At 46.0% G+C, this 14,435-nt stretch overlaps 1 protein-coding gene across 1 annotated transcript in view; it reads right to left on the reverse strand.

The window, feature by feature from the left end:
• Nucleotides 1-14,435, reverse strand: part of mical2b (microtubule associated monooxygenase, calponin and LIM domain containing 2b) — a 217,785-nt gene that overhangs the window by 93,623 nt on the left and 109,727 nt on the right. Inside the window, 6 exon segments of the mRNA XM_084315549.1 lie at nucleotides 1,014-1,052; nucleotides 1,054-1,141; nucleotides 4,316-4,431; nucleotides 8,918-9,175; nucleotides 12,652-12,752; nucleotides 13,956-14,111. Of these exon segments, the coding sequence (XP_084171675.1) occupies nucleotides 1,014-1,052; nucleotides 1,054-1,141; nucleotides 4,316-4,431; nucleotides 8,918-9,175; nucleotides 12,652-12,752; nucleotides 13,956-14,111 (758 nt within the window).

Here is a 14,435-nt window from a genome sequence, read left to right on the forward strand (position 1 = left end):
AGTATTTTTATAGTATAGTTTTACCCTTGCCGGGGTCAAGAATGACCCTAACACCACAGTCGTACCTTTTTTTCTGCAGATACCTTCAGATACCTCAAAATGGTGAAACATAGTTTTGCTGTGCTTATATATGTGTTTTGGAGGATGTCATGAAGCCTTGTTCTAATAAAATCAACTAGATGGTAGTTATTACATATTATAACCTTGAAACGGGTCACTGGAGACCCTACCACCAGGGGACAAACCGCCTTAATTTTAGTCAATGCCCAAAAAGCGGATTCAATGAATGGAGACTGTTCTCCCAGACTGTAATCTGAACCTGACCTGGTGGGGCTGTACGCAGGTGGCGTTGGGGTTGGGGTAGCGCGTGGCAGGGGTCGATGGGTGTACTGACCTGGTGGGGCGTTGAGGTTGGGGGTAGCGCGTGGCAGGGTCGATGGTGTACTGACCTGGTGGGGCGTTGAGGTTGGGGTAGCGCGTGGCAGGGTCGATGGGTTGTACTGACCTGGTGGGGCGTTGAGGTTGGGGGTAGCGCGTGGCAGGGGTCGATGGTGTACTGAGCCTGGTGGGGGCGTTGAGGTTGGGGGTAGCGCGTGGCAGGGTCGATATGGTGTACTGACCTGGTGGGGCGTTGAGGTTGGGGGTATAGCGCGTGGCCAGGGGTCGATGGTTGTACTGACCTGGTGGGGCGTTGAGGTTGGGGTAGCGCGTGGCAGGGTCGATGGTGTACTGACCTGGTGGGGCTGTACGCAGGCGGCGTTGAGGTTGGGGTAGCGCGTGGCAGGGTCGATGGTGTACTGACCTGGTGGGGCTGTACGCAGGCGGCGTTGAGGTTGGGGGTAGCGCGTGGCAGGGTCGATGGTGTACTGACCTGGTGGGGGCTGGACGCAGGCGGCGTTGAGGTTGGGGTAGCGCGTGGCAGGGTCGATGGTGTACTGACCTGGTGGGGCTGGACGCAGGCGGCGTTGAGGGTTGGGGGTAGCGCGTGGCAGGGGTCGATTGGGTGTACTGACCTGGTGGGGCTGGACGCAGGCGGCGTTGAGGTTGGGGTTAGCGCGTGGCAGGGTCGATGGTGTACTGCTCAAAGTTCTTACTGATGTTGGTTGTGGTGGTTTGAGGCAACAGTCGGTAGATACTTTCTCTAGAAGAAAAAAGAAACACTCTTGTTAAGAAATAAACGTTTCCCCCGATTGAAAAATACAGGAAATTCAAGGTCACAATTCTTTATCAAAACTAGAAGTAGGCTACAGCACTTTACCACTCAAATGTTTCCTAGCTTTTATTTAGTAATCCTCAGAAATTTTATTTGTGCTCAGGGGGCCATGTGCTTAGCCCAACATGATTCCTCTCCATGCCTCCTCCTTCATCATCTTCCTTAATCACACCCTTCTCTCCATCCACCTCTCTCCTTCCCTCCATCCCTTTCTACACCTCTGTCCTTCCCTCCAAATGCCATCCATCATTCATAGTCATCCCTCCATTCTTCATAGTCATCCCTCCATTCCTCACCACTCAGTGAGTTCCAGAAGACTTTTACCATGAGTTCATCTCAGCCACCGAGGTGATTGTGATCGATCTCTCGATCTCTCGATCTCTCGATCTCTCGATCTCTCGATCTCTCGATCTCTCGATCTCTCTCTCTCTCTCTCTCTCTCGATCTCTCGATCTCTCGATCTCTCGATCTCTCGATCTCTCTCTCTCTCTCTCTCTCTCTCTCTCTCTCTCTCTCTCTCTCTCTCTCTCTCTCTCTCTCTCTCTCTCTCTCTCTCTCTCTCTCTCTCTCTCTCTCTCTCTCTCTCTCTCTCTCTCTCTTCTCTCTCTCTCTCTCTCTCTCTCTCATCTCTCTCTCTCTCTCTCTCTCTCTCTCTCTCTCCTCTCTCTCTCCTCCCTCCCTCCCTCCCTCCCTCCCTCCCTCCCTCCTCTCCCTCTCCCTCCCTCTCCCTCCCTCTCCCTCTCCCTCCCCCCCCCTCTCCCTCCCTCTCCCTCTCTCCCCCTCTCCCTCCCTCCCTCCTCCCCCTCCCTCCCCCTCCCTCCCCCTCCCTCCCCCTCCCTCTCCCTCCCTCCCTCCCTCTCCCTCCCCTCTCCTCCCCCTCCCTCCCCTCTCCCTCCCTCTCCCTCCCTCCCTCTCCCTCCCTCTCCCTCCCTCCCTCTCCCCCCTCTCCCCCTCTCCCCCCCTCTCCTCTCTCTCTCTCTCTCCCCCTCCCCTCTCCCTCTCAGGTATATATAATACTCAAGTAGAGGTGTCACATCATCAGGTATATATAATACTCAAGTAGAGGTGTCACGTCATCAGGTATATTTAATACTCAAGTAGAGGTGTCACGTCATCAGGTATATTTGACCTTAAGTTGGAGTAAGAATACTTGTGTAGAAAATTACTAATAGAACAGCAACAGAGCACACTTATCAAGTCCTTAGTTACTTTCCAATGCAAATTATTTAGATTTGTGTGCCTTTTACAAATATATTTCCTTGTGCAAAAGTATATTTTGGTAATTTTCAGCCTGGGATTTGGGACGGTCCATTTTTTTTTAAATCAACAAACCTTGCAATGGAAGGAGACATCCAGCATACATATGTTTTAACCTAACTCACTGATCTCAATGCATTCACTAATGTCCAATAATAAAACGGCGACCTTTGCCGAATGTCTTCCCCCATACTTCCTCTCTCTCTCTCTCTCTACGGACTGCTTTTTATTTTTATTTTTTAAGTAGAATAAATGCTTGGAGCAAACATTACAGCAAAAGTAACTAAAGCAATTGTAATTTGTACTTTCCTCCTCTGGTCTCTTAATCGCTTCTTCTCTTCCTCCATACCTCTTTCCCTGTACGTCTTCACATCCTCCCCAGCATCTCCACCTCCCCTCTCCCCTTCCTCCTTCTCACCCTAAACTATCCTTGATCTCGGGCGGCTACGTGGCGCAGTGGGCAAGGCGCTCGCAACGAATGCTGGAGACTGGGCTCGATCAGGATGCTTCTGTTCGAGCCCCGCTCTCCACATTGCTTTCAGTTTAGCTGGTCGTCCACAGTAATACACATTGGCCGTATTACGGGGAGGGAAACTGAAGGGTGGGGATCAGGCGTTGTGGACAGCGACTCCTACAGGTCGGTTGGTGCGCCTGCGCAGTATAATCAAGAGGCGACGGGGGCGGGGGCCCCTCCAAAGCACAGACCCCTGACGCTGAAAGATCGAGCCGCGCAGGTGAAAAGATGCGACTGCTGTTACCTCGAGTATCGGAGGGGACTCGATGACTTAGTCCACATTGCAGCCGGCTTGTGGGAGGCAAGAAACAACGTTCAAAGACAGGGGAGGGTTGAATTGGACGATGTGAAAAATTGGGATGGGAGAAAAATAGAAAATGGGAGAAAAAGTGGATACAAAAAAAAAAAAAAAAACTATCCGTGATCTCTTATCTTAAAGGGTAAATTCTGACTTTTGCACCCCAAGCCCAATTGTCTACTTACAAATTATGTTGTTGATTGGTCCTTTCTCAGCATAATCCATGCTGTTCTTCATATTGGATACCCACCAGCTATTTAGCCACACAACCATTGGAAATGGTTATGGGACCACACTTAATTTCAGCGTTAATTTCAGGGCTTGTACAGAGAATGAAAGTCTGGCCTCAATGACTTTTGCTTTGGTTTTGTGGCCAACGAGCCAGAGCTGCAGGTGTCCAGTATGAAGAACATCATGGATTGTGCTGAGGAAGGACTGTACCGATCAAACAACATGATTAGCAAGTAGGGAATATGGATAGGGGTCCCTTACCCTCATCTCCTGCCCAGTGCCATTGCCCAGATTATTCCAATTCCTGATCGCCATTCCAAATATCGATCGCGTTTATTGATTGATTATTGGCTGCTGTAAATATATATTCCACGCTGCTTTCCAACTCGCGATCACTTCCCTCATCATCAGATCCCTCGCCAGCATAATGGAGCCAGTTGGCTCCCCCCACAGGGATCCAGCAGTATAATCGAATGGCCTGCAGTTACACAGGGATAGACGATAGGGGGCGGTATTTTCCCATCTGAGCTCCTACAGGGTCTGCTGTACCAACGGGAGACTCGGTTGATGAAATATGAATTCAGATCGCTAATAAAAAAAAAAAACGACAATTTGCGTCGTCTGCACTCAACGGGGGGCATGATAAGATGACAATACACGTCGCTGGCACTCAAAGTGTTAATATCGCAATACTAAGCATATCGCAATATATTTAGTATCGCAATACTATCGTATCGTGACTCAAGTATCGTGATAGTATCGTATTGTGAGGCCTCTGGTGATTCCCATCCCTAACACTTACCTCTCAGCCAGTATGTCCAGCGGGCTGCGACCCTGTGTCCAGCCTCTCACCATCCACACGGTGTCAAAGGCCGCTAGAAACCCTCGGGCGCAGCCTGTACCCATCGGCCAGAACGGCTGCAAGTACACAACACAATCATAGTGTTAATAAAGTAACCTATTCACACACATCATTTACATAATTATGTCCACATACAACTACTAACACGCAAGAGACACACACACACACACCTCTAAATACACCAAATACTGTATTTAAATCCACAGATCATAAATCACACTTATGCCGCTTTTCCACTGCATGGTACCTAAAATGGTAAATGGCTGCATTTATATAGCAGCTTTTATCCAAAGCGCTTTACAATTTTCCGCACCTACTCCCTTACTCATGTATGTTGTGTATGTCATAAATGTCATGATGTCATGTAAATGTTGTGAATGTCATAAATGTCACTATGAATTGAAAATGGGGGACCCTGATTTAAACAAGACAAACTTTCTCAGGTCTGCATCCCCTTAACAAGTGTGTATTGAGCCGTACTGTATTGTACCCATTCTGCAATCTGTTAAATAAAGTTTTCATTCATTCATTCATACTCCGCATGCGCAGATTGCCCACAGAGTCTCTGGATTGTCCAGAGATGAATGAATGAAAACGTTATTTAACAGATTGCAGAATGGGTACAATACAGTACGGCTCAGTACACACAATTGTTAAGGGGATGCAGACCAGAGAAAGACGTTTGTCTTGTTTACATCAGGGTCCCCCATTTTCAATTCATATAGACATTTATGACATACACAACATACATGACATTTATGACAGAGACATACATGACATACAGGTATATAGTACTGTTACATTGTGACATACGATATGCAAATATACAGTACTGTTACCCAGAAATCCTAACAGAAAATATATACATATGATGGGGAGGAGACTGTACATTAGGAGGGGGTGGGTGGGTGGGAGAAAATATATACATACAGTGGGGAGAAAATATATACATACAGTGGGGAGAAAATATATACATACAGTGGGGAGGAGACCGTCTATTAGGAGGGGGGGTTGGACATTTACGGTGGCCAGTTTCGAAGTGCTCTTTAAGAGCGGTTTTGAATGTGTGTAGGGATTCACATTTTTTTCGTTCCACATTGTTGACATAATTGCGAAACATGTTTAGTCCCTTGTTTGTGCCAAATCTGGGTTGGACATGATTTGTCTGGTGTTGTGATCGTGGTATTCACTGACCTTTGGGAAGTATTTCGACATGTACATGGGTACCTGAGTGGTGTAGTGTATCTTGTAGACCAGGCCCATTGCAAGTTGCTGTTCTCTGTCGTCTACTCTAAGCCATCCTAGGTTGTCAAAGTGGGCAGGGGTGAGGTGGGTTCTAGGAGTCAGGTCAAGTAGTAGTCTGACTAGCTTGTTTTGCGATGTTTGTAATTTTGTTTTTAGCGCCTTTGAGGTGCTTTGGTACCATGAGGTGCAAGCATAGTCGTAGTACCCTTGAATGAGTGCTCCTGCCAGAGTCTTCAGGGTATTCTTGTTTACCAGAGAGGAGATCCGGTACAAGAATCTAGTTCATTGGTTGACCTTTTTTGATTACATTGGATGCCATTTTGTCACAGGAAAGATTAGCCTCTAGGCAAAGATCTAGGTTCATCAATCTGCGCATGCGGAGTAGGTGCGGACAAGTGACTATAGCTTGGCCGAGAAAGTGCTGAACGACTTGGGATTGGTCTCTCCTGTGTTCAGGAGACTAGGCATATAAAAGTATATTGGATCATGTCTCCAGCACCCCCACAGCCGTAGCTACAACCACTTAATGTCAAGGCTCTCACCCACATTCATTAATTTTCTCCCCCTGCTCTCTCTCCCATGATTTCAGAATACTGGAAGTGTTGCGGTGGTCTATAGAGGCTTTCGAAGCTACTGTAGCTATGAAGCTATGAAACCAGTGCCGTATTAGCTAATGTACGCTAGCCACAATGCTAACGGTTATAATGGGAAATCCCAGTCACATTAGCACATAAGCTAACAAAATTAGCAATCTTTTTGTTAGACTAAACTAGGGATGCCCGATCACGTTTTTTGCCACCGATACCGATCACCGATCGTCGTGAGCCATATTGGCCGATACCGATCCGATACCGATCGTTTTTGATTAAAAAAAAATAAAAAATTATTTTATATAAAATTATTATTATTATTTTTTTTATAAAATATATATATTATATAATTAGACTTGTACTTGTATTATCTGCGAGACATCGCCACCACGCAACAAGCTCCACTGTCTGTGTGTACTCGAGTAGCCTGCAGCTACGGCCAGGATTCTCCGGAGGTGCAGCTGGACCCTATTGATCAAATTCAACAACATGCCCTCAGCTCGAATACGCATCGAATGAGTGTTATAAAACATTGATATCAGGAGCTATCTGTGACTACTGCTGGCCGGCTATATAACGTTGATACAGCGCCTCTGAACTATTTAGTTCAGTGGGACATTTCGTTTTGAACAGTGAGCTGGCGTCAGCTAACATGAGCTAGCTGAGGTATCATACACGTCTCTATACTAGACTTGCTGGAGCGTTTGTTGATGTCAGGAGCAATCGGTAGCTGGCCGGCTAGATACCGTTCGGTTAGACAATGCCTCATCATGTATTGGACTGGAAGTGAATGGTTGACTGGGTCATTTTGTAACGGTAGCTAACGTTAGCTAAGGGAGACGCCGTCCTCCCGTCACACTAGACTAGACTACTAGCCCGTGTTTACATGCGCGCGGGAGGGGCTGGAGGGAGGAGCAGACGCCGCACAGCTCCCGGTGTCTGAGACAGAACTCAGCGAGACGGGCGAGTGAGATCGGTTTTGACGATCGGCGAAAATAAAGCCTTATCACCGATCGCATATTTATACTGATTATCGGCCGATAACGATCGGTGGCCGATCGATCGGGGCATCCCTAGACTAAACCCTTTGTTCTTGGTGGTAGATTGTGTTGCTGTTGGTTTTGTTTCATCAATAACTGAGGCAGAGTACACTGAATGTATCTTTTTTTGTTCATTGCACTTTGTTCTCACTGCAAACAAATAATGCTAATGTTTAGTAGTCGCGAGGCTATTTAAAGATGGCGGGTTTGAGTTTTTGTGCAGGACGCCGTGTAGTGCAATGACGTATAGGGGTGTAACGGTACACAGAAGCCACGGTTCGGTACGTACCTCGGTATTGTGGTCACAGTTCGGTACAACAGGAAAACAATATTTATAGTTATTATTATATATTTATAATTAAATATAATAATATTCGATAGGCTTGCCGTGGTAGTCAGTGATACTGGTGTCATTCTGTGTTCAGGCATCCACTGAGTAAATTAATTGCCTACTGCCCCTTTAACAATTTATGCAACAACTTAGTTTCAGTTTCACTTGTAGAGTGAAAACTATAAATAAAATAAATTTGATTTGATTTGATTTAGAGAGGATTTTTTTTGGGACACAGGCTGTAGAAAACGGTAAGGGAGGAGGGGAGAGCCGAGTGCAGAGTGTCAGTGCGCGTTGTTTTATTTTTTTATTTATTTTTTTATTATCTTTTTCCCCCTCCTTTATCCGATTTTTCTCCCATCCCACTGTTAGTCGTTATGCCAATTCCCAACCCCCTTCCTGGTTGTTGCGCACTTTCCCCTACTGTTGGTCCGAGAGGCCGGAGACTGTCACATGTTTTCCTCCGACGCATGTGCAGCCAGCCGGCAGCCAGCCTGGCAGCTCAGATTCTCACTGGGAGAGTGTAACGTGTGGGAGGCCGCACTACCTCTCACCAGATCCTACCCTCGCTGAGCAGACGCCCCGACCCAACTGTAGGGGTCGCTGTCCACAACGCCCAGGACCCACCCACGGCTCCCCTCCCCCTAACTCAGCCAAACGAGTTAGTATAGCGATCAGCCCGAGCCAAGGCAATGCTGACTCTCCGGGAGTCGAGACCGCAGCCTCTTGCATTGGTGACGAGCACAATCTCCGCTACGCCACCTGACAGCCTCGCGTTGTTAATTCTGTCCGCTTGTCACCGTGCCTAAGCAAGCTTCAACGTTTTATTCATCATCTACATTTGGCAATAAAAGCTTAATATTCAATGTTAAAGATCAATGTAAGCCAGTGTAAAGTAAAGTAATGATATTGAGCATAGATTTGTAAAAATGTGCAACCCTACTTTCACCTAGTGGTATTAATGAGACTTATTCTTCCTATGGCTGCGCGTACCGTAATTCGCGGGACGAATACACGTACCGTTACACCCCTATGACATAGTGATGATTCTCTCTTCTGACCAATCAGTGTTTCAGGTCGCTTTTTAGTCCCTGTTCTACCCGCTTGAAACCTCGACAGAGCAGGTACTAAGAAAGGTACTCTGTACCAGGTACCATCGGCAAATTTCGGCAATGGAAAACTGAAAAGGCGAAGTAGAGTTCAGTCGAGTAGGTAGTGGTACCATGCAGTGGAAAAGCGCCAATACATAGGAATCAAATATTGACAGAGGTTCGACATGCTTACATTTTAAATAAACACACACACACACACCACTCCCATCCCTATCCTCTCTTACTTCCAGCAGACTATCTCCGACCAGAGCCACCATCAGCTGATGCCCGTGTTTCTCCCTGAAAAGTGAGGCGTTCTCCGAGGCGTACATGCAGGTGAAGTCGAACATGGCTACGTCAGGCTGGCCGCAGTGGTTGATGGCGTAGTCCAGGGAGGGCAGCTGGTAGTTGGTGCCAAAGTCTGCCGCCTCGCGGGCATAGGAGAGGAGCGCTTCCTGGTCGACATTGTCATTGCTTAGCAACCGCTCGGTTTCTATGTAGTCCTGGATGAAGACGAGAGGGAAGATAAAGTTTCAAGTTTCTTTATCATTTGTCACAATAAAATAGATATTTTCTGAGTGTGCTTCATACAGTAAAAAATAAATAGTAAAAAGAAAAGTAAAAAGTAAGTAAAGAGGAATATTCAATATACAATACAGAGTAAAATTAACAGTGAGGTACAATGCAGAAATTAGGTACAAAACTTAGGGTAAGGTGCTAATGCAATGCGGTATGTAATGCAAATCTCTTTAATAATAGATACATATAATGTAGTGTAAAAGTGTCTAAAGTGAGTGCTAAGGTGAGTGTTTGTTTAAAAGTGAGTGTGTGCATGTGGATTTGAGTGTAGATGATGGGTTGTTACATAGTGTCATTGAGCATCCTGATGGCCTGGGGATAGAAGCTCCTTCTAAGTCTCTCTGTACTGGCCATGAGACTCCGGTAGCGCTTGCCTGACCGCAGCAGTTCAAAGAGGCAGTTGTTTGACAGATGTGCCCCAGGACCATTCAGTCAGTCAGAACACACACACCACTCTCTCCTAAAGCTAGACATCGGAGAAAGAAGAACCCTCCCGATTGGGGACGTAACTGGGATGTATGACTTTATGAAATGTTTGCGTGAGCTTTTTACACCCAAATTACGTTTTTAATTCAGACCTTTCATTCATCGTCTATGGAGCAGCCCCAGACTGTGCATCCCAGTGTCATCACCGATTGGAGGGTTCTCTCTCCACCTCACTCTGAATCACTTCAATAATAATAATAATACGAAATAGAAATAAAATAAAGAAAACAAACGAACATGAGAACACTACAGTGATGGGATGATTAAAGGTGAATTTAAAGTAATATTTAAAGGTTCCCTGAAACTGACTCAAGTTTAGACAATAGACTTCAAAAGCAAGTAAGATATGATTAAGTGTAATACAGAGACTTTAATATAATTTCTTTTTACAACTCAGCTTTTTCAAATGGGTCGTCACTGTAGTATGTACTTGACAAATCTTGCTAATTGAATCAGTAAGATAATGTGAGATATAACTCAGAAACCATAGATTTGCACACTGCATACACACACACACACACACACACACAGCTGGGGGCTGGGGCAATAGAGCTTAGTAGTAATCATTTATATTTGATTCAACACTAGTGTTTATGTAAAACTTCACAACTCTGCACAGACTTGCCATAGAATAGAGAGGCAAAGTCCCTCCTCTTCTGCTAACCACCACCATTTCTGAAAGAATATGTACGGTAGTCAATGGTGAAAGACAAATAATTGGGAGCGGCCGGGTGGCGCAGCGGTCTAAGCGTCTGCCCACCACCACAGAGACAGTGGGATCGAATCCAGCTGTGGTGCTTCCGGGTTGGCCGACCGTCCATACTAACACAATTGGCAGTGTTAGCGGGTGGGAAACCCGGCGAGGGTGGGTCCTGGTCGTTGTAAAACAGCGACTCCTACAGTTCGGTCGGGGCGCCTGCACAGCGAGGTCGGATCATGGGGGAGGTAGTGTCCTCCACACGTTACACTCCCCCAGTGAGAGTCCGCGCTGCCAGGTGAAAAGAAGTGGGGATTGGCTGCACATGTGTCGGAGGAAGCATGTGATAGTCTACGCCCTCCCAGACCGACGGTAGGGGGCAGAGCACGCAACGACCAGGTAGGGGCATAACGACTAACATTGGGATAAAAAAAATAAAAGACAAATAATTATTTTATCCCGTTTAAAGTTGTGCCATGAATTACACATAATGACGTTTGACAATAAAAAAAATTATAATTTTGCAAGTCAATAAAGTTGATCGACAAGCAAGTTAGATAATATTAGCAAACATTATCGATAGCTTTTGATGCTATAACATAACGTTAGCTAGCTGAATAACACTTTTGAAAATCAACAAACACCATTGGCATAATGGCAAAATAATTCAAACGGGATCAAAACATTTGTCTCTTGACAGTTGACTACCGTTCATATTCTTTCCAAAATAGGGTCCCATGGTGGTCCAGCGTCTCCGTTATAGAAGCTACTGCCCAGGGGAGCAGCTGGTGCAACATGAACATTATTATCTTCAAGTTGCTCCGGGACCAGCCAGGGAAGGGGTGGAGTCGACTGCTAAGCTCTATGGGATATCAGCTTTCACTAATGAGGAATGTGCGATAACAAGAGCCCACTGAGGTCATGGACATGTGTGGGTCCAACACGTGTGTGCGTGTGATTGTATGCATGTGTGCAGATTTTGTGTGTGTGTGTGGGGAGGGGGGTAACTGGTCAGGTCAACAGAGGGCTGTGTGTGAAGTGTGATCCACACAGTGAGTGTCATAATAACATCCTCATTTATCCTGACTAATCTCTCTAAGGACATGCAATGTGTGTGTGTGTGTGTGTGTGTGTGTGTGTGTGTGTGTGTGTGTGTGTGTGTGTGTGTGTGCACATATGCATAAATGAGAGAGAAAGTGTGTGGGGGTCGGTGTGTGTGTGTGTGTGTGTGTGTGTGTGTGTGTGTGTGTGTGTGTGTGTGGTAATGTGTGTATGAGTGAGTCAGGAATAAGAGTCGGAGTGCAAGAGAGAGGAGAGAGATAGAAATAGAGTGAGAGAGAGAGACAGGGATAGAGAGAGAGACAGAGCCAGGGATAGAGAGATAAATAGATAGAAAAATAGAGATAGACAGGGTCAGGGATAGAGAGAGAACACGAGTAAAACCAAGGAGCTGGTGGTGGACTTCCGGAGGGGCAAGAAGAGCCCCCCCCCCCCCATCACCATCCGGGGGGATGAGGTGGAGGTGGTGGAGTCATATAAGTTCCTTGGTGAACCTGAACAATAAACTGGACTGGTCGGACAACACAGAGGCCCTCTACAGGAAGGGACAGAGCAGGCTGTTCTTCCTGAGGAGACGCGGGTCCTTCGAGGGACACCAACTAGCTCAACAAGCTGGTGAGGAAGGCTAGCTCCGTGGTGGGAGTCGAGCTGGTCAGACTAGAGGTGGTGGCAGAGAGGGGGGATGAGAAGGAAGCTGGCTGCTATCCTGGAGAATCCATCCAACCCCCTCTACGACGTGCTAGTCAAGATGAGAAGCACGTTCAGTCACAGACTCATACTACTACCACCCCCGCCCCACACTCAACTAACCGCCTCGGCCAGTCCTTCATACCAGCGGCCATCAGGCTCCACAACAGTGGGCAGGGACTGCTGCCAGACATCCAACTACACTACAACTACTTAGGAACCTAAAATGACAATAATACTACCTTATGCATGCTGCACCTTATGTGAATACTGTATATTTCAGTTAGTTAGTTATATTAATTTGTTATATTGTTATATTGTTTACACTGCTTGTTTTTACTACCTGTACCTCCCCTCCCCCTCGCTGCCATGATGCCTGAATTTCCCCCAAGGGGATCAATAAAGGAATAAATTATCTTATCTTAATTGACCCAGTAAGCAGAAAAAGAAGCCAAACCCAACAGCACTTACATGAATGATGACCCCTTTATCGAGGAGACTCTGCTTCTTAGCAGTCATGACAAAGTAGTGGGTGTTGTCTCTGTAGTACACTATGTTCTCCAGGTCGATCCCTGCAAACAAAGGCGAGGTGGAGGTTAGTGAGGAACTGGGATGAGTGGGGCTAACAGAGTCATATAGGGCCGTCCTCCACTAAAGGAAGGCGTAAGTCAACCAACAGTCATAGGACTTTGTTGACTAATCAATTTGATGATTTAATAGACAAATCTGTAAAATTGTGGTTCCCACATGCAATAATGCAAAAGGACCTCTTTAAATGTAGTGCTTTCTGGGGATGTTCTTATCATGTTTAGGGAATAACGCAAATAATTCAGCAAGGAAAAAACCATAAGAAATTACCAATGGACAACCAGAGTCTTGGTCGACTAATGATTAATTGATTATGAATTGACTGAAAGGGGGCAGCCGAGTATAGGCCGGTTCAGTGGAATTGCGTTGCTAGGTAACAGCTTGGACTGTAGTTGGACTGCAGTCCATTTAGAATGTTTATGTTGTCAAGTTGAAACCCTCTATAGGCTACTGTATATACAAATATTGTACACTTTAAAAAGTGCAGGGTCATTTTGAGAATTTTTTCTGCAAACTGTACTGTACATTGTGTGAGGGCTTTTGGGTACAGAAAACTCACTGTCCCGGAAGTTGAAGGCTGTTTAAGAGGGTGGTGTTAGCTACTAGACCCTCTCCCATTCCTGAAATGTTGCGGTGAATTCTCACCGACAGAAGGTCTGCTTACACCATGCTCAAACACAATCCCTGCTTCATGATTTGCCAAAAAAAATGAAATAACGTTTTTTTTTATGTCATGAAATTGAAACGCCTCCTCCACGCTGCCATCAGACTCCTAATGTCAATACGAGTATGAGACTACTGGCAGCTGGCACGCCAAAACTGGTTCGTTGTTTGGTATGTTGTTTTTGGCCCTCCATGCGATTCCAGAATGTTTAAGATATGAAATAATTTGTTTGTTTTCATGCTATTATTTCCTTTCCTCCCATTTAGTTCCTGGTAAACGGAGGCCCCTGGCCCTGCTCTACTAATTTAATACGTTACATTACTTCAACCCTCTCTGTCAAAAGGTTTGGACAGCTGGGAGTTTCAGGTACAATAGGATAATTCCGACTTAAAACAGTCTTCTCTTTTGAGTTTGAGGAAGAACTCTTGTGAACCTCCATCCATAATGATCATAACACCTACCTAAAAGATGACCCAATACAGTGTAAGTATCCTACATTCATCGTCAATATGTTCAAACCCACCAGTGTCCTCTCTCAGGTCCAGGAAGAACTTCTGGTTGAAGATGAAGGCCACTCCACTGATCTCCTCCACTTTGGCCTCAGCGGTGGTGTTCCGGTTGACAAAGTTTGCCGTGATGGCGATGGCGAGCTTCCCCCGGAACTCCTTGCGAGAGAAACCTACAAAGAGCGGGAAAAGACCACATTACTCTGGTACTGAAACAGAAGGAACTTAAAAATAAAACTTAAAATTGTCACCGAAACCTACAAAGGAAAGAAAAACTATTTCATAATGTCATTATCACTGAAGGTTAGAAGACCCCCCCCCCCCCCTTCCTTACATTTCCTTAGTCTTAACAGCAAGGAAGTGAATTAGGGACCAATACAAATGCATGAGCGAGCGCAAGGGGATGAGGGGGGGTTCACAGGAAAGAAAAGATGACATATTCCAGACAATGAACAGTCACAAAACAGCCTTGGTTTCAGACCGTCTGTACATCGAGG

This window comes from Notolepis coatsorum (assembly GCF_963971535.1).
Source record: "Notolepis coatsorum genome assembly, chromosome: 6".
Classification (NCBI taxonomy): domain Eukaryota; kingdom Metazoa; phylum Chordata; class Actinopteri; order Aulopiformes; family Paralepididae; genus Notolepis; species Notolepis coatsorum.